Source organism: Heteronotia binoei, chromosome 4 (assembly GCF_032191835.1).
Source record: "Heteronotia binoei isolate CCM8104 ecotype False Entrance Well chromosome 4, APGP_CSIRO_Hbin_v1, whole genome shotgun sequence".
Lineage (NCBI taxonomy): Eukaryota > Metazoa > Chordata > Lepidosauria > Squamata > Gekkonidae > Heteronotia > Heteronotia binoei.
The window spans coordinates 34,349,985-34,370,681 of NC_083226.1; the positions used below are offsets into that span (position 1 = coordinate 34,349,985).

Genomic DNA, 20,697 nt, shown 5'->3' on the forward strand with positions numbered 1-20,697 from the left:
GTACAGATAAATATTCATCATGTTTGTTTTCATGTGGTACCTTGTACATGTAAATGGGTACATGCAGTTTCTGGCATGCACCCATTAAACATCTATTAATTTCCAATAAAATCAATAGACTTTGAAAATCTTTAGCTTAGACTGGATCTTTCTGCCAGCTGGTAAGTCTTCAGGCATGTACTAAAGTTAGCCCTTTGCAATCAGGTGTAGATAAAACAATGTACATTAGGATTAACCAGACCTGCATTTTTTTTTTAGTTTGTGACGTGAATGCATAACTATTATGCTGTAGCTTCCACAAATGCTAAAAATAGTACTACTTATGAAAAGCTTTAAACCACTGCTGGGACTTATTTTAACTCAACTTGTTACCTTTTCCAGCATTTCTTGCTGAAACAAAGACCTAGCAGGCACGTTGAAAAGATGAAAAGGATACAGCTGCTTTTAAATGACCTTCAAGTGAGCCCTGAAGACTAATGCAGAGAATTAACAAGAACGTAGTTTTGGGTCTTCTGACTTTGACAAGTTCTGTCTTCCTCCTGTTTCAGTTGTACTACTATAAGTACTACTTGTCTCCAAAGGTAAGAGCAGTTGTGTTTAAAAACAAAACCTCCTAAATTTTAGCATAACCAAAGCTTAAAATTATTAAAATGTGTTACTGCTTAAAGTGACTGATGTTATTTATTCATGCAACTCTATGCATATTTACTTGGGAAGTAAATCCCACTGAAACTGATGGGGTTTGTTTTGCGTAAATATCACTGTGGTCAGGTTGTAAGGTTCAAAACATTCCCATTTATAGACTGCTTGTCTGCAAACCTTTCAGTGAATCCTGCAGGGATGCAGCATCTAGTCAATTAATTACTGTTGTTAAAATTGTACTATTTGGCAATTTAAAAGTGTAAATTTATACAATATATAAATGTCTTGGTTTTCTGTAAGAAAAATTGCAAATATATCCATTATTTGAGATAGAGTTGTAAGCTACTGCATCTATGCTACCGTAGTTCAAAAAGAGAGAAAACAGTTTAAGGTAGTGAATAAAATAAAAGTGCATATTTGGACAGAAATGCTGTCATACAAGTCACAATAGGCCGGATTACCTGTGTATTTGCAGGTCAAATTAAACTACAAGATTGAAAACATTCGTCCATCTCATAATATATTATCCTTAAGCACCCTACAGTATATTAGTCATTCATCACATATAAACAAAGAACATTCTTGAAAACTTGTATACATCTGATGTATAGATAGGTAGTATCACTGTATAATGCCGTAGCCTGTAATGTTTCCATGAACTGGGTGACAGGCCTCGTTTTCTTTGGTAAATTTTGGCCGCTGTATACATGGCTGAGCAGTTTCAGAGCAATTCTGCACTTCTGGTGATTATGTAATATTTATATGGCATTGATAAAGCACTTTTTGATGTGAGTTAAAACCTCTTTACGAATTTTGATGTGTTTATATCTTTGTCATTTTACCAGTGGGGAAGGATGGATAGCAGAATATTTTGATCAAATATGACTGATAGAGCAATATTATTAGCAATACTGGCAATGTTTTAGGACATCTGGGTTAATCCTTTTTGGGCTCCTAATACAGTTAATAGGACAGCCCAAACTTTAAGTCTGTAGTTTTGGAATGCTACTGTTTTCTCTCTTGAGTTTCATAAGTTCGGGTTTTCAATTAGACTATTAAAGGTTTTCCTTCAAGAAGGCCAGATCAGTTTAAATTGGAATTCCCCCTCCTTCTTCTCCTCCAGCAGTTTTTCCATCCAGGTGTTGACTTAGGTCTGATCTACACATGCAACAAGATCAGGTGGTAGAGCTCTGACAAAGCATCCTTTCCTTCCCGATATCTGATACTATCCCTTTGAAGAAGAGTGTTATTCTTAGGGACAAGACTCCGCCCCCCCCTCTCTCTCTCTCTCACACACACACACACAGAAGCTGCTGCTGTGTGTAAAACTCATGCACTCTGCTACATAATAGAGATTCCTAGCTATACCAGACCAGTGAATCTGACAGAGTCCACCACTGGCTTTTGAGGTGGTTGCAGTCTGTTCTTAACTCCTCATTCCCTTGCTGTGTGTAAGCCAGGCCTTGGCTGAGACCAGTTCATCTTTAACAGTATAATGTCGCTATCTGCTAGGGCTTGTATTTATAATGTTCATGTTTTATTTTTAAGTAATTTAAACTAACAGGGTGTGCAGCTTCTCAGTAAATAGTGGACACAGAGAGGGACATTTGCTTGCTGATTTTGTGGGAGCGGTTCAATGGAAAAAGGGTATTGGGAGTGGGAGTAAATAGAATGTATTAGAAATTCTGCTGCAAAAATAGACAGCATGTTATATAAAAGGGCAACATCATGAAAAATGTCATTGGAGCATTACTTTTCATAACTCTTACCTTGCTGGTTGTCAAGTTGGAGCTTAATTTACAATGCTGGTCTTCTCTTTTGCTGTTTCCAGAATGGAGCTGTTTTTCCCAAGATTAAAGGAAGTAAGATGGGACAAGATAGCAGCCAATGGGTAAGGTCTTTTCCTCAAATTTTCTTTGAAATTTTTTTTTGGTTGTAAATGTGTCTTAACATCCTGCATGACTCCAGGCTGAAGAGGAGGGTTCCATCCGCAGGCTTGGGGAAGAAGTTTTGCTCATGCAGTGGGATGTTTGGATCCAAGCCAAAAAGTCTATTTGATGGACCATTTGGTGCTGTGAGAGTTCAGGCAACTCAGACAGGTCAGAGGTGTGAGATGTACTTAAAAAGTGAGGGCAGTAGGTGGGATGTCTCTTCCAGTTTGCTCTTCTTTGCCACTCTTTGCTTACTGTGCAGGAGTGTGTGTGCAGTCCAGGTTCCAAAGAAGCTGATACAGCTCTGTTAAACTAACTGTTGAACCTTCCTCTGGAGAAAAATTCCTCGAACTAGAGAAAGGCTCCACGCTTCTCTTAGCACAATTGAAAGACATATTCCTGGTTCCATGCATCTGAGAAAGTTTGAGCTTGGGCTGCTCATATAGATGCTCCCCCTTCCACATGCCAAATGAGTTTTAAAACAGAAGCTAGCACATATTGGGCAGGGTTTCGAAGTCCCTTTTTGGAGCCAAACCATAATCAGTATTACAGCAGTCTGATGATTGTTATGAGCTCAGGCTATGAGACGAGCCTTGTCAGATCTTGGAAGCTAAGCAGGGTCAGCCTTGGCTGGTATTTGGGAGGGTGACCTCCAAGGAATATCAGGGTCATGACACAGAGGCAGGCAATGGCAAGCCACCTCTGAAATGTCTCTTGCCTTAGAAATATTTAGCTCACCATCTAGTGGTGCATAATGCTGAAAGAGCTAAAACCTCTGGTTGCCAGACAATCTTAGAATCTCCTGGCTGTTCTACAGCCAATGCCATATTATAGTTTATTTATTGATGAGGTTTTGATATGACTTTTAATGAAGCCTAAACTTCTGTTTTTCTCTTCTTTCTTTTTTGTGTCTGTCTGCCTGCCTGCCTGTCTTATTTGGTTTGATCAGCACGTGGTCAGGAAATTCCTTGGGCTGGTATCCAGCCACCATATACCTGTGCATCTTATCGATCCATTCCTTCTAAGACTAATTGCTACTGACTTGGAGCAAATCAGGGCTTCCCCCGAGGGCAGCCACTCAGAATGCAGATACTTCTGTGCTCCTCGTGACTTCACTGCATTTGCACTACAGGACAAAACCTGGAAGCTGGAGGTAAAGCTGTCTGACCCCCAATGCAATGCCAGAGTTACTTGAGTCAACCCTCTTGTGACAGCATTAGTCCTCTTGGAAAACCCTGAGTAGCTGGGATTCAGAGATGGCATATCTTCTCTCTGGTCCTTATGTTTCATAGCTGACATGAAAGAAAGAAAGAAACAAAAAAGCCAGAGAGCAGAAAAAGTTATGCATAAATATAAAATTAGATTTGCGAGTGAAATCCTTGTGTTTGTGATGCCACGTTGAGTCTGTAAATGCATTAGGACCAGAAAGAAGATTGTGAGAATTATTGCATACATATGATATGGAAGAATGAGGAATAATTGGAATCTTTTAAATATGATGAGTGCTTTAACAGGGAGTGTGCAAAGAGGGAGGAATCCAAGAAGGAATCACTAGGTAAGGGTCTTTGGAAACTTGCATGACTTGGTTTGTACAGAAGGTTGAAAACCTACATGGAGAAGGCAAAAAGCAGGGTTTTCCCTCTCTGCACTAAGGAGCATAAAGTAGGGGCTTTCCTGGTTTAGTGGGTGGTCCGAACAGGTTTTGGACAGGAACAAAATCACACTGAGCCACTTAGTCTCCTATTTGGTAATGCCAACTTCAGTTCCCCATCACAAGCTTTTTTGCATTTTTTTCCTTTACTTGTATAAATGAAGAACTGGTTTGTAATGGTCTGTTTTAGTTTGGAGTGCTGTTGATGGTGCTGGAAAGAGGTATGATTCCTGCAACAGGTTTTTGTTTTCATTTCTAAGTAGGGTCACGTAGGGGGCTTTTAGTCTTCGCATCAAGCCAGTATTTTGAGAAAGTAATGTATGCATGAAGGGCTCTCATCTGAAAGAGTGAGGGCTGTTCTGTATCCCACTTTTCTCCCTAATGGGGGACCCAAGACAGCTTACCATATCATTCTCTGCTCCATTTTGTCCTCAGCAAGGTAAGTTAGACAGGGAGAGAGTAACAGGCCCATGGTCACCCCAGTAAGCTTCTGTGGCAGAGTGGGGATTAGAACCCAGGTCTCCCAGATTCTAGTCTTTTGGAAGCTTGCTGGGAGGCCTGGGATCAGTTGCACTTTCTCAGCCTGACCTGTGTCCAGGGTGGTAGTGATTAGAATAATGTGGAAGAGAGGAAAACAATGCTTTGAGTCACTTTGTCCCCACTGGGAGAAAAGCACAGTTTCAAAAAACCCCGTAAGCAAACAAGTCGTGAATGGAGGTCTCTCCCTTATGGCCTTCAATTAAAACAATTTTCCAAAGGGCCTTGAGGTGGTGGTGGTAAATGAACCATTTCTGCAAACATGAGTGTAATCTGACATTATATTTTCATTTTTTAAATAAATGATATTTTTCTTATTTTCTGTTTTGCTGCTTTTAATGGTATCATGGTTTTAATGCTAAATTAAAATGGTATGTGGGAGGTATTTTAACACTTGTTCTTTTTGCTATTCTCTCTTTCTAATTTTGTTGTTTTGATATTAATTTGAATTGTTTTCTAAATGTCTTTGGAATCATCCACGGATGTTTTTTAAAAGTAGCATGGTGGGATGTATGTAACCCTTACAAACTGGCACAGAAAGAGTTCCTCCAGGATAGAAAGCTGGAAAGCCACTGTTTTAAGTTGCTCAGTGCCCTGGCCTGGATAGCAGATCTCATCAGCAGGATTGGAGTGCCCACTAGATAAATTAGGTGATTGCCTAGGGTGCTAGTGGTCCAGAGGCACAGAATTGGGTGCCTCTCTGCCCCCCCCACCGGGGTGCAAAAGCAGGGAAAGCATCTCTCTTCCCCCCTCACCTCTCGCCATGGGCCCATGGAATGAAGTCCATTCTATTCTGGGGTCCCATAGGATGCAATGGAGAGATTGGGACGCCACTGCAGCGTGACCCCAGAGAATGGGTTTAAAGTTTAAAATCCCTTCTGTAGCATTGCACCGCAGCGGCAGCCCAGTTTAGCCATTCTATCCTATGGGCCCATAGGAAAGAATGGGGAGACCGGTCCACATCGACCTGAGAGAAGGGGAGAGGCACCAGTAGTTAGTCTTGCCTAGGATGCCAAACAGTCTAAGTCCGGCCTTGCTCATCAGATCAGCTAAGCAGATTTGGGCCTGGCTAGACCACCTAGGAAGTCCAGCGTTGCTGCACAGAGGCAGGCAATGGCAAACCTCTTTTGGAACATCTCTTGCCTTGAAAGCCCTATGGGGTTGCCACAAGCTGGCTGCGACTTGACAGCAAAAAAAAGTTACACAATGTCAGTTCTAGCTGTCAGTGCTTTGTAATGTCCTGCATCTCTGTGTTCATTTCTGCAAGAGTGGCGTTCTCAGGTCCTTCTGTTTTCAGACTGGCTTGTTCCGAGCGGCAGAGAGAGTGGGATTCCAGTGGCTAAAGGTTCAGAGCAAAGACCCACGCCTAGAAGGAATGGAGGATCTCTCAGGGACTGAGATTCCCTTGCACTATATCTTCAGACTGGCCAATCATGTCATCCATGTGGTAGTCTTTTATGAAAGAAATGGCAACTATCTATGGCATGGTCACCTGCGGTTGAAACGACACATGGACCGGAAGTTTGTGCCTTTCCGAAAGTTGCAGTTTGGCCGCTACCCCGGAGCCTATGAGAAGTAAGAAAAATGGCTGAGCGGCATTCTTTGTTTTAAATTAGATTGATTATTGTAGTTTTCGTACAGAGTATGGTTGTCAGGCATTCCTTATTCCTTTACTGTGATATAGCAGAAAATCCAATAATTGTGTTGTTTCCTCAGTGGTGCAAGGGTTTTTTGGGGGGAGTTACATTTATTTCATATGAGAGAAGCCACATTTCTGCTTTCTTTTCCTTGCATGTCATGTGAAGTTATCCAACGAAATCAGTTCAGGAGAGACAAATGGGAAGCATTTGACTCAATCTGCAGTTGGAATTTCCTACCACAAGATCCTAGTGATGGACAATCACTTAGCTGGTTTTGGAAAAATAATTTACCATTAATAATTGCGGGGTGACATGATAGAGGTTTACAAGATTATGCATGGGATGGAGAGGGTAGTGAGAGAAGTACTTTTCTCCCTTTCTCACAATACAAGAACTCGTAGGCATTCAATGAAATTGCTGAGCAGTCAGGTTAAAACAGATAAAAGGAAGTACTACTTCACCCAGAGGGTGATTAACGTGTGGAATTCACTGCCACAGGAGGTGGTGGTGGCTACAAGCATAGCCAGCTTCAAGAGGGGATTGGATAAAAATATGGAGCAGAGGTCCATCAGTGGCTATTGGCCACAGTGTGTGTGTGTGTATTGGCCACTGTGTGACGCAGAGTGTTGGACTGGATGGGCTATTGGCCTGATCCAACATGGCTTCTCTTATGTTCTTAACCAAATTGATTGAGAATAGGTCTTTTAACAGCCCTTAGCCCTGGTAACTAAAAGAAATATCCATGTACAGAAGGAAGTAAACAATTTGTCCCTCGCTCAAGAGACTGTCTCTCATGTATGAGCTTTCGTGCTATTCGCAATCCTCTGGTCAGTTCCTGCTGGCTCTATCCCTTAGCAATGCAGTTTATCTTAGGACTTGCCCAAAAGGAACCCTGTGACGCAGAGTGGTAAGCTGCAGTATAGTAGTGCAAGCTGTGCTCATGACCTGAGTTTGATCCTGGTGAAAGCTGGGTTCAAGTAGCCGGCTCAAGGTTGACTCATCCTTCCATCCTTCCAAGGTCGATAAAATGAGTACCCAGCTTACTGGGGGAAAAGTGTAAATGACTGGGGAGGGCAATAGTAAACCACCCCATTAAAAGCCTGCTATGAAAACATTGTGAAAACAACGTCACTCCATGGGTCGGTAACAACTCGGTGCTTGAATAGGGGACTTCCTTTACTTTTAAGCCTTTTATGTTACTCAGGGCTTTTTTTGTAGCAGGACCTCCTTTGCATATTAGGCCACACACCCCTGATGTAGCCAATCCTCCTGGAGCTTCCAGGGCTCTTAATACAGGGCCTACTGTAAGCTCTTAGAGGATTGGCTACATCAGGGGTGTGTGACCCAATATGCAAAGGAGTTCCTGCTACAAAAAAAGCCCTGATCTGGTTAACAGTCCAGATTCCAAAAGTACTACAACAAAATTCAAGTTCTGTAGCAGCTTGAACACCAACAACATTTCCCAAGGTATAAGTTTTATGACAAAGTGAGCTTTGAGTAACGAAAACTTACATCCTGGAAAATTTGGTTGGTCTCTACGGTACTAATGGACACAAAGTTCTGTTCTGCTTCGGCTTTGTGAATCAGCCCAAGAAGGGGATGAGAGAGCTGACCCCAGCAGTTTTTAGTAAAAGACTTCAGGCAAAGGCAACCTAGAAATATTGCCAATTCATAAATAAGCAGGGTTCTATTTGATGATTAAATGGAACTAGAGAAAAAGTACAATCCCCAAGTGGTGAAGTCTCTTGGGTACATCTTTCAGCTTTGAAGGTGGAATACTGCCCTCTGTTGCCTCTATGCTGAACCTACATCTGATGTGTCCAGGGAAGAGACCTGCTGTATCCAGTCAGGGGAATAGTCACCACCATGCTCAACCAGTTTACAGTTCCCTGTCTTTTTTGTCCTCTTGTGTTCTACTTTTCCTCCCACCAGCTTGCAACTAAAATATTCAAAACAGCAGTGTACAGGGAACAGCTTTAAAACAGTGTGAGAACTGTTAAATGCCTTAAAATTGCTTGCGTGCCATGGCTGATAGAATTGGGGGTTTTCTTTATGGTACGGATTGGTCGAGCAGATGAGTGAAAGCCGGGAGGTTGTGTTAACTGCTTGTGCAGTGCTGCAATGACTTTATTTGTGTTGTTGTTGGGGTGGGGGGGTCACCTTTAAAAGGTAAATAAACTGCTTTTAGTGTTGTTTCCTTAGCTTGGTAATTTCCCCCTCTTTCACAACAGGCTAGAACTACAAAGTCTCTCTCTTGATGGGTTAACAGTCCAGATTCCAAAAGAGCCGTCTCGTTTCCTCAAAGAGTGGTCCCACTCTAGGTTTATTGAATGTAGGTACAGAGAAGCTCGGTCTTTCTTTCAGGTTAGTGGTGACTGAGAAAGATTCCTTCCAAGGTAGTATTTCTTCCTTTTAATGTTCTTTGTAAGCTGCCCTGAGCTATTGGAAGAGCAGGGTAGACATTTTTAAATAAATGAGCATGTAAAACTAATTCCAGGGGTGGTGTCTCTCTCCCTTCCCTTTCCCCTGGTTGTCCACGTTTAACAAACTTCAGGAATGTGTAAGGAAGAATGACTTTAATATATGGAGCTTATTCAAAACTAGGTAATGCAAGCTTTCATAGTCTACCCAGCCCAGTATGGTAGTCTAGCCACTAAGCTCTGATAAAAACTTACATCTTTCCCACCTGCTTTGATTTGCAAGGAGGGCAAGGCTATCAGGGCAGGCAGACTCTAGAAGACAGGGCTGCTTTGAGCTTTGGCTCATCGCCCCGTTGCACAATCCCAACTGAGTGAACTTTTGTTCCACAAGGTGTACTAGCTATCCAAGCCATGAAGAGCCTAGCCTAAGCGGATCTACACTCCTACAAACCCATTGACTTCAAAGTCGACTTAGACAGGGCAACTCTGCTTAGGGCCAGTGTTCCCTCTAAGCTAGTTAGCTAGCTCACAGATTTTTAGTCTCCAGTTCACACATTTTTGTCTTCGCTCAGGACGGATGACCCCCAGACCACAATAATTTATGCATTAGCTCACAACTTTAATGCCAGTGGAATTTTTGTTCACAAGGTTCTGCAGTTTAGAGGGAACATTGCTTAGGACTGCATTTGCTTAAAAGCAGACCTTAATTTAAATATTCACTGGAATGTATCGCCTGTCTCCCCATTCAGATAGCTCTGGGATTCCAGTGGCTGAAGGTTTAGAGCAAAGACTCAACATGCAGTATTTTAAAGCTGCTTAGGGAAGCCAGGCTCCAGAGAGCTACTTGGAAGCTATCAGACCCACTTGCTTTGGGAAGAAGCTGTTCTGTTTGCCATGGGGCATATAAGGTAGTTGTTTAAGAAGTGCACATGCACCCAATTCCCTCAGACTGTCAGAAGGATTTGCGTAGTTCTTTGGAGAGTGACTGTAATGATGGTGAAGTTTAATTCCCATAGGAATAGTTTTGACCCTAATGCATTGCCTTTCCCCTCCTCTCTACCCCTTTTCAGATCACTAGTAGACTTAACCTTGCATTCCTCGAAACCAGCTCTTAAATCATAGTTGCCACTTAGTTTTAACGCTAGGTGGCGCCAGAGGTTGCAAATGCAAGGTGTAATGACTGTAATGTATCTGCTGGTGCACAAATGCAAAAATTATGATCTTGCAAACTCGATTAGGCAGATAGAAAAGGCTAACTTTGTTGATTTTTTAATTGTTCTTGCTTTGAAGGCTAGCAAAAAACTGAGAGAAGTTTTGCAACAGTAAAAGGAAAACAATACTAGGTGGTTCTTGTGGAAATCTTACCTATACCATTTCAAAATGGGATTTGGGACCACAGTTTGTTAGCTGATCTGTATCCTAGCTTATTTCTCTTACGTGTACAAGGGCAGCAGTGGTTTCTATATTCACTCTTTGTTTGGGAATATTGGGAAAACCAGCAATTTAAAAGTCACTTCCTATATAGGTTGTTCAGGTGGAGGGGCAAAGACTGTATGGTTCCACCTCCCTTTCTACCACTTAACCACAATCAAGAGATGGGGCCCATTGGTGTGAACCTACCTATAACAAGTTAAAGCACAGCATCATGGATTAAATCAACCTCTTCAACGACTGCTAAGATTTTCTCTAGCAGCTCGAATTGCCCCATCTCGTCAAAGCTTTGCATTTAAGCAAGGTTGGCTGTAGGTTGGATGGGAGACTTCCAAGGAAGACCTAGGGTTGCTATGTAGACGAAGACAATGGCGAACCACCACTGCATTACCTTTGCCTTGAAAACCCCATGACGTTTGGTTGTGACTTGACAGTATTTAATTAATTTTAAAGTCCCTCTGTGGAACAATGTAACTGGGAAGAAAAAAGAAAAGGAGAATAACCGTAGAAATCCAAGGTGTTGGGGAAGTATGCTTTATTTTTGGGGAAGCCCTTTTGTTTGGGATATGTACATCAGTGGGGTTTTTTCCTCCTTTTTCAGCTGTATCCTGATGACATGTCTCTCGATGCAGTGGAGTTCAGGAAAAAAGCCAAGGCGTTACTGCATCTTGCTGCTGTGACGTTAAACAGCTTGGGAATGAGATTCTGGCTGAGCAGCGGAACATGCCTGGGTCAGGAATTTGCCATTGTGTTTCAAACTGGAAACAGCCTCTTTGGCTCCAATCTTAGCTCCTGAGGTTAACACATGAGGAAACCAAATTAGCAAGCGAGATCTTAATTAGCGTGTCTAGGGAGTACAAAATATATAATCAATAATCTTGATCCAGGACTGAGGATTCATGAAAATGAAAAATGATCCTTACTTAGGGATAAGGTTCTGAGAACTGTGCAACTAATTCTGTGAGCTCAAAGGGGCACAGAGGCTTTAATTTTATGCTGTTTCAAGCAGACGCCCTTTCCCACACCTGGTCTCATGCTATAAAGCAAATGTCTTTTGGAAGAGTGCAGGATTTTCACAAGCACCTTGTAATATGGCACATGCAGATCAACAGTTCAAAGAAATAGAATCAAAAATTCCACGTGGCTCACGCAGGTCACTTGAGTGAATCAGAGTTTTTCCTTGGAAAGAGGGTCACAAACTTTATGTACAGATATGACCGAGAAATTGCTATTAATTGATTGTGCAGAGTTCCCAAGGATAGTATAACAAATAGCTATTCTAGTCCAATCTGCTGGAAAAGTGATTCTCCAGTAGAGTATTCATTCCTCTATGGTAATCCTAGTCATAAAGCACTGGGAAAGCACACTGACTCTGCATAGAATGATGGCGTTATAGATGCTTCGTTGTTATATTGGTGAAATTTAGAATATGAGACTTCAGCCTAAGAAAATTTTTGATGATATGGTGGCTCTGGATTAGAGTACTTTTATTTATAGAGCTGCGTGTACCCCTTACTTTGTGAGATCTTAGCCTTTTTGGTTTGCCTAGACAACCGCAAACAGTAGCACCTAGGCAACCCAACATGGCTGCAGAGATCATGTCAGTGAGTCTTGCAAGATTTCCAGTTGTGTCTTTTATTCGTAACCAGAAGGAGGTGAGGTGAGTGGTGGAGGGGAACAAATGATTGTGTGGGCAGGACAAGCAGAAGATGGTGGCAAAAAGTAATAGGGTAATGGGGACAGTGGAGCCAAAATGGAGGGGAAAGGGGGGTGCTGGGAGGAGAAAATTTCCATTCCCTCATGAGTTCTCACAGATCCTTCAATCATATCATCTATACAAGTTAGGGTCAAGTTGTAGGTATTTGTAAAAATACAGGAGCTAGAGTCAAGTTATGTGTGCTTATACAAAATACCAGCTAACTCTATTATAGAAATCTCAGGACTCATTTTTCAGAAGAAGGGAAAAGCTACCACTATTCACAAATAAGATGGTTTACATATGGTTGTGTTTTACCTGAATATTCTCTACAAATCTGAGAGATCTTTTTTCTTCTCTTTCTTTAGGTTGGTACAGGCAGTGCAATATTATTCCTTACAGCAAGGATGTGGATTTGGGGATTTTGGTTAAAGACTATAAACCGGATATTATTTCAGCATTTCAGAAGGCAGGATTACCACTGAAGCACAAGTTTGGCAAGGTTGGTAGTTCAGATGCCAGGGCTTCGGGAGGAGGTGCCTGCAATCCAGGTGTAGTGCTAAAGATCACATACAGCTTTCAGGTAAAGGTGAAAGCTGATTGCCAAGAGTTACCAAGAAATGAAATCTAGGGTGAGGTTATGCAGATGGGGGTAGGCTTGCTTCTGAGAACTTTTCCTTTTTGGTGACTGGAGTCACCAGGAATGAATTTAGCCCCCATCTCAGTGGCATGTCTTCTTCTTTTCTGCATAAAGTGAATGGCCATCATTCACTTCTGTTGCAGAAATCTAAAGTGTTGCAGCTTGGAGAGGGTCTTTCTTTCGCAGTCCCCAGTCATAGAGCTCCTACATGGATCCTTTCACATGTGCATACCCATCTGGGATGGTGGGCAGTTTGCTATTACAATAAAAGCTTTTTTATTATCTGACACTTTTGGAGGTTGATATTAATCAAACATGCTAGATCAGGGGTGGCCAAACTGCAGCTTCGGAGCCATATGTGGCCAGTTTGGTGTATGAGAGCCAGTTTGGTGTAGTGGTTAAGTGTGCGGACTCTTATCTGGGAGAACCGGGTTTGATTCCCCACTCCTCCACTTGCACCTGCTGAGATGGCCTTGGGTCAGCCATAGCTCTGGCAGAAGTTGTCCTTGAAAGGGCAGCTGCTGGGAGAGCCCTCTCCAGCCCCACCCACCTCACAGGGTGTCTGTTGTGGGGGAGGAAGGTAAAGGAGATTGTGAGCCACTCTGAGACTCTTCGGAGTGGAGGGCGGGATATAAATCCAATATCTTCTTCATCTTCTTCTTTCACACACATTGTGTGCCTTTAGAAACCCCCACCACCCCATCGGCCAGCTTGGAGAAGGCATTTATCTCTCTAAATCATTTCACCTGTGGCTTGGAGAATACATTTAAATTTAAAGTTGCTTTCTTTCCACCTTTCCTCCCTCTCCATCTATTTGCTTCCCTCCCTCTCTCCCTTCCAGCTTTCAAACATCCGACATTCATGTCTTGTGGTTCTCAAACATCTGATGTTTATTCTGTGTGGCTCTTACATTAAGCAAGTTTGGCCACCCCTGTGCTAGATATTCAAGCTTGTTGCTCTCCCCTGCCTTTACCATTGGGAAGCCCCACCCCATTGGACCCAGTGGCAACAGCCTTCGCTCCTGGTGGGTCCTTTTCCATCTCTCCTCCACCTCCATCCGCATGAGCTATGGAGCTGTCCTGTGCAGCAGGCAAGCAAGTGGGCCCTCCAGCAGAGCTGGCACTTGGCCGCTTGAACGAGGCTCTGGGTTAGAGGAGGGGCACCCCGTCTGGGAGGATGACGTGAGCTGCCAGAGGCCCAGCAACAGCTTATGATGTAAACCCGGTCTGCTGGAAAGGTCGGAGTGGGACACTCATGCCCAAAGATGCAAGCCTATGATGTGGGAGGGGGAGTGCCTTGCCTTCAGGGTGATGCTGGTTAAGAGCATTCCGGATAATCAGGCGCCAGTTAACAAAGCTTCGCTGTATATAATACTGCATTCTGTTTAATGCGCTGGCGTGATCTTGTCTGACACAGTTCTTGTTGTGCATTGAATTATGAAGCTGTGGTGCTCTGAAGAAATTCAAAGGCACCAGCATTGACATATACCAAAGCTACAGAAAGAAATGCATCACGATTCTCCTCTCCTATAGGGAAAATGTGATGAAAATGAACTATCAGTGACCTCTGACTGCTTTCAGGCAGCAAAAGTTTATGAAACTGGGAGTAGTGAGTGTTGATTTGTGAGGCTTCAGAGAAGGCAGACTTTTTCCAAATATGAGGGACACATGCGAACACATGAACATATGAAGCTGCCTTATACTGAATCTGAGCCATGGTCCATCCAAGGCAGTATTGTCTAGTCGCACTGGTAAGCGGTTTTCCAAGGTCTCAGGCAGAGATCTTCCACATCATCTACTCTAGTAGATATGTATGTGGTTGATATGTAAATAGGAAACAGATTACTGGAAACTAGTGGTAGAAATTATGTCAGTGGAACCGAAGTGACAGAATTTCCGATAAGCCAGATATGTTGTTAAATTGTGTAGCTGACGTACCTAAAAATGTCCAAGCAGCAGCTTTTCATATGATTACCACAGCTGGATTGGTCTTTGCAAAGAACTGGAAGCAAAAAAATAGCGCTCAAATCCATGATTGGCCGATGAAAGCAAAAGAAACCTACACATTGGAGAACAGCAACAGCCTGCCTGCAAAACAAAGATACTTCCAGTTAGACCCATTATGGTTTAGAGTTGGCCAGAGAATGGGTCTTGCAGCAAAACATGAGAAATGGGATCTTTAATTTCACATGTTTTTGTGGTTTAGATAGACTTGTTGGCCTTGCACCTATTATGTATTTTCTTTTTATTGTATTGAATTATTTAAAAAAAAAAGAATTATTTTGCATCCCCACCTTGCATATCTACTCAGAACTGAGCTGCTCTTGAAATATTACACAGGAACAGCTTTTTCATCAGTTTATCCCACCACGCTAATGAAATGTTTCCGTGGAATGGTTGGTGGTACAGTTCCTTAAGGCAAATTTGTCACCTAGCCTGGGGGTTGGGGCCCATGCGTTTCCATGCAAGTGGACCCATGCAGTTGATCCTGCCTGTCTCATTGTGGTCCTTTAAACATTACATTGGTGCCATGGCAATGAACACATGGAAAGAGACTCTCATAATGCTAATGTAACATTTAAAGGGCGCCTGAGTTCAGAGGAGTTTACTTCCTGTTAAATATGTATGGGATTTCAGCCTTAGGCTGTGAAGCAAAGCAGCAGGGATTGAATGTGGATCTAGTTTCCTGTGTAATCTAATTGTTTTGTTGTTCGGGACATAGATGGGCAATATAGAGGACAGCCACAAATAAAGCACAGCAATGCTTGACGCTAACTTAGAAACCACAAGGCTGTTGTCTTTTTGAGAAAGGACCTCTGATCCATATTATTTTCAGAATGTGACATCAGAGATCTGTCACAAGGTGAATGTAACCTGAGTGGGAAAATCAGGTGGGAAGTATTATTATATCTTCAGAATTTGGGCTTTTATAGTTTTGATCAATCCTATCCAGAAACTTATTTTTTTTTAATGGCTGTACAGGATATAAATTCTGTCGTGGCAGCCTGTAAATCTCTTAATATTTTCACTGCTTGACTTTGCTACCTCTGTCGTCTTCTTGGTATCCTATGAGGTGCAATTTTTGTTTTTTTGGTCTCCCTGTCAGGTAGAAGACAGCTTGGAGCTTTCCTTTCAGGGAGAAGGTGACGTGAAGCTTGATATTTTTTTCTTCTATGAAGAGGATGACCACATGTGGAACGGAGGAACTCAGGCCAAATCAGGGAAAAAATTCAAGTATGACTTGTATTCGTTATCTGTGAAGGGAGGAAAATGAGTTTTGTGAATTGCAAAACGTGACATGATCTTAGCAAACAGCGTGGAGCTGTATGGGTAGCAACACATGGATTCCCAGTGTACTTATTATGTCAAACAGTTAAATCTTCTGAAGGTGATTCTCAAAACAGCAGTGCCCTGAAGCTCCATGGAAGCTTCTCATGCGTTCTCCAGGGTTTAAATATCAGTTGTGGCAGACAGATTTCCCTTAGACAGTTCCTCATCACTTCCAGTGAAGGAGGGTGGATGAATTCTAGTTCATGTCTCAGTCGGGCAACAGTGAGGCCTAGGAAACTCAGGGCCTAGTTAGGAGTGCTGTAGAACATGGCCCAGAATCCTTTGCAAGATGCTAGGGTTCTGTAGCAGACATTGGCAGAGGATGATGGGAAGGGTAGAAAGTTTGAAAATCGCTGCTGAATGTAGTAAAGTGACTGTAGGAAGAGCAAAAGCTCCACACATTCTGCCTGATCTGTAATGCCTGGAGCTAAGGGAAGTGGAGTAGAAGCAAATGGTTGTTTAAGCTAATGATGTATCCAGTTCCTGTAAGACCTGCAGATTATATGTTCTTCTAAAACCAGCAGTAGCCCTGACATCTAATCTGTTAAACAGGTGCTAAGTAAGTCTAATATCATGCTAGCTAAATAGAAATTATAAGGAGGGGCAGCTGAGAAGTTAGCAGAGGTTTTTTCCCCCAGGGTTCTTTCCTGAGCTTAATGGTTTACTTGAGATTTGGGTTTTTTTTCCACCTTAGTTGGTTAGTCACAAAGGACTTGTAATTGTACCTTGCAACAGGAGACAGTTTTGTATCATTGTAGAAGATTTTTTTTTAAAAAGTTTCTCATGGAAGGCGAAAAGACCTTTGCACCCTTTCTGGCCTGCTGTATGGATCTCTGTGCCATTTCTCTGCATGTTCTGTTTTAGTTGCAACGTCTGCCACAGGGGGCAGAGGCAAGAGAGGCAAAATAGCCCTGTGATGACAAGCTTGCTGGAACACAACAGCTGCTCTGTTTGCTGACTGGAGAAGAGGCGGGAGGGTCTTGTCGAATTGCTCATTTCCAGGCCAAATGGGAATCCTGTGTGATGTAAACAAGGGACGTGTGTCCTCCTTTCTGTCTGCTGTTGATCGCTCTTTCTGAACAAAAACTGTAATTGTGCAAGCTTCAGCACACCGATCTCACTTGCACCCCAAGGCTTCCTCTGAGGCAATTCAGGGTGCTCTGCACAGACTGTTTGATTTCCTCCTCAGAATAAGATTGTGAGGTTGACCGGGCAGGGAGAATATCTGGGCCAGTGAAACTTCAAAGCCAAGCTAAGCTTTGAACCCAGCCCAGCTCTGCTTCTGGCCCAGCATCGTCTCCACCATACCACAACAACTCCAAGGTTGTAATCCCCCCTTTTCCCCTTAAATTACAGAATTAATTAGAATCTGGTTTATGCAAATGATAGAAACAGTGGGAAAACTCCCAAGAAGGAAGTGGAAATTATCTTTGGTTCAATAACGTTGTGCTTGTACAGCCCCAGAAATGGATACTGGCATCAAAATTCCTGGGACATATTATCTTCTCTTGCTCTGGCCAGAGAAGAAGAGAAGTTTTGCATAATTTATACTAGTTGCAGAAATCAGGTAATTCTTGCTGCAGAATTATTAGTTTCAGGATATATGCAGCATTGTTCATTTGCTGTTCCTCCACACTGAATGTTAAAGATGTGACAATGTAGTTAATGGGAAGGGGTTTTTTTTAAAATGCACCTCTTTACCTTCTGCCCCTTTTGAACCACAGGTATCTGTTTCCCAAGTTCACACTATGTTGGACCGAGTTTGTAGAACTCAAGGTGCGTGTACCATGTGAAACTCTTCAGTACATTGAAGCTAACTACGGTAAAGAGTGGAAGATGCCAGTGAAGGAGTGGGACTGGAAGAACTCACCCCCGAACGTGCAGCCCAATGGGATCTGGCCCATTGATGAGTGGGAAGAAGTCATTCAACTCTACTGAACTGTTTGCAAGACCCCAGAATGTATTTGCAGGATCTGTCCACTGAGACTTTTGCCCACTGTCAAGAATGTTTTACTATTTAACTGAGACACTTTTTAGTTTTTCTCAACACCGCACAGATTGGTATACTGCTTCAAGACGCTAAGAAATCCCATATCAAGGAGTCAGTGGAGGGAGAAAGTAATGCTGATCTTCTGTTTTAAAACTGTGCCTCAGGAAACTTCCTGTAGGAAAAACAAAACAACCCAGTCTCCTAAAATGAAAATAAGAGTTAACTTGCCAGGGAGAAAGTGGGAGGAGATCTCTCACCTTGGAAGGTTTCTAATGCAGAGGAAGGCATGTAATTCTTGTAAGTTAGCATTGTTATGAAGAGACGTCTGTCAAGTTCTGTGCAGCGTTCATTAACTACATCTCTTTGATGTAAATCAGATTAGGGTTTATTAATGATAAGCATGTTCACAGCAAGGACTGGTCTTGCTAAAACTGACCTCCACCTATCAGACTATACCTTTATACCTTACTGTGACCATTAGTTACACAAGCATTTGGGCACACAAATTCTGGCAGACAATTACAGTAATTCAAAGAAAAACACACTCCCTCTTCCCTCCACAGTTCAGATAGGGTTTTTTTCAAAATCAAAAGTTGACAGACTCTGCACATACAGGTAACAGGTAGCCTTCACTGCAAAGAAAAGGAATGAAAAGAAAGGTTACTAGGGCAGAAAGATTATTTATAGAATGTTACAAAGAATGTGAGCATCCAGACCGAATGAAAGCAAAAGAATGAGAACACAAGATACATGAAAATGTTGTATGACAACATGGCAAAGTCCATCATGGGCTGGCAGGGGAAAGTGTGTTTGTTGTTTCCATGTGCACGCTTCTCAGTGCAGGGGTTTTGGATGGGAACACTTAGGCATGGTCAAATGATCAAGTTTGCAATTTGGCAGCTATTGCTGAAGTCAGTGCATGGAATGAAGAGAGCCACACAATGGTTATGTTTTTCCCTTCTGTGCAAAGCTTGGAGTGGAGGAACTTTTTCAAAAATTAGTGCCAAAACATGAGAAGTTGCAAGAATGACTTTCCTGATTTTTCAGCTCCCCTGCCTGCATTATGGTGCTATTTCCTAAATGGGCAGCTTTTGAAACAGGAAGTGCAGGCAATTATCTCTTTTCCCGAGCCACTATAACGTGATCCGAGTGTTGGACTAGGATGACCCAGGCTCAGATTTTCAGTCTGCCCTGGAAGCTCACTGGGTGACCTTGGGCCAGCCACATACTTTCAGCCAAACTTACATCACAGGGCTGTAGTTGGAAGGACAGTATGGAGGGAAGACCCATGCAGACTGCCCTGAGCTCTTCAGAGGAAGGATGAAATGAAAATGTGGCAGATTTTCCAGTATCTGCAGTGTCCATTGTCATGCCACACCACTTTCTTTTCCGCATGCCTTTGGGAAACCCAAGTTTAGTTTCACAGAGGAAGGCTGAAATGCAAGGGTTATGATACAGTAAGTTTGTGCTTCCTGCTCTGGTCCTGGAAATCTTTTTTGTTTTGTTTTAATATAGGTTAAAGTTCAGATTAACCATCTCGGTATGAAGCTGGGGGAATGGGTGCGAAAGGGCATAGGTGCTGCCTTAGTTCCTCCCTTAAATAACAAGTGTTCGATATTTACTAAATGGAAGATGGTTTTGGTGAGGAGGGAGCTGGTTACTTGCTCCCACCACTGCTATTTCTGTGTGATTCTTCCGTGGTAGTTCTAATTATTTCCTTTAAAAATGCCAGGTGGTTTGGTATCTAGCTGTCTTTCATGAATTTTTATGAGGGGAAATGAATGAGGAGAAAAAGGAGGAGAACTGATCTCCAGTGCAATCCTAAACAAAGTTGTACCCTTAAAAGTCCATTGACGTTGGCCTGACCTGGATAGCCCAGACAAGTCTGATCTCAGAAGCCAAGCAGGGGCAACTTTGGAAAGTACTTGGATGGGAGACCTCCTTGAAATACCAGAACTGGGAGGCAGGCACCTCTCTGAATATCCTCTAGTCACCCAGCAGGGGTAGTCACCAGAGGTCGCCATGACTTCCAGGTGTGCGCACACGCACACACCCACACCAAGAAAAACCTGAAATCCATTGAAGTCAGTGGGCTTATGAAAGTCCATCAGTGGCTATTAGCCACAGTGTATGTGTGTATATAAAATTTTTTGCCGCTGTGTGACACAGAGTGTTGGACTTGATGGGCCGTTGGCCTGATCCAACATGGCTTCTCTTATGTTCTTATGTAAAGTGAAACTCTGCTTAGGATGGCACCGCTGGTTCTCCAAAGTCTAAAACTGTGGCTGCAGAACTGACAAAGTTACCATTAAAATGTAGTTGGCTGTCTGCTTCCACAACATGTTCATTTACACCCTATTCAGCAGAAGGTTGCTGACCAGCTGATTGGTAGCCTCTCCCTACATACAGATGTCATCTGTGGCAATGAAGACTAGCAATCTGAAGAGCTAAAGCTGCATACTGAATTTTTATCTGTCTTACATTCCAACTTCCTCCTTGAGGAGGTGAGAATTTTCTGTTTGTGTTTAAAGTAAGCATTCATTTACTAGTCCCAAAATCGGCAAGGAGTGACTTTTTTTGTCTGATCTGTTGTCTTAACCTGATATATATTTTAAAACTCAGATGTGTGTTGTTGGGGGTTTTGTGTGTGTGTATATGAGCAGGAAGGATATCTTGGATTCTCTGTTTGATTTAGTCAGGTATGGAGCAGAGCAGCAGCCTAATACTTTAAACATGGGTGAAAACCAAGCTATGTGTTCATGATTAACCAAATTCCTTCCCATTTATACT

At 42.6% G+C, this 20,697-nt stretch overlaps 1 protein-coding gene across 1 annotated transcript; it reads left to right on the top strand.

The window, feature by feature from the left end:
- The first annotated feature begins 389 nt into the window (after positions 1 to 389).
- FKTN (fukutin) lies at positions 390 to 17,890 on the top strand. The gene is made up of 9 exons (XM_060237104.1): positions 390 to 581; positions 2,474 to 2,533; positions 3,523 to 3,726; positions 6,059 to 6,336; positions 8,633 to 8,765; positions 10,854 to 10,983; positions 12,317 to 12,450; positions 15,694 to 15,821; positions 17,642 to 17,890. The coding sequence occupies exons 1-9, from the start codon at positions 477 to 479 to the stop codon at positions 17,853 to 17,855; spliced, it is 1,386 nt and encodes a 461-aa protein (XP_060093087.1). The 5' UTR covers positions 390 to 476; the 3' UTR covers positions 17,856 to 17,890.
- The last annotated feature ends 2,807 nt before the right edge of the window (positions 17,891 to 20,697 follow it).

Bases quoted from the DNA above. Each gene is read 5' to 3' on its own strand.
- FKTN (XM_060237104.1), top strand. From the start codon at position 477: ATGCAGAGAATTAACAAGAACGTAGTTTTGGGTCTTCTGACTTTGACA. The intron at 10,984-12,316 runs GTCAGGAATTTG...CTCTTTCTTTAG, and splicing joins GAGCAGCGGAACATGCCTGG to GTTGGTACAGGCAGTGCAAT. The intron at 15,822-17,641 runs GTATGACTTGTA...TTTGAACCACAG, and splicing joins AAATCAGGGAAAAAATTCAA to GTATCTGTTTCCCAAGTTCA.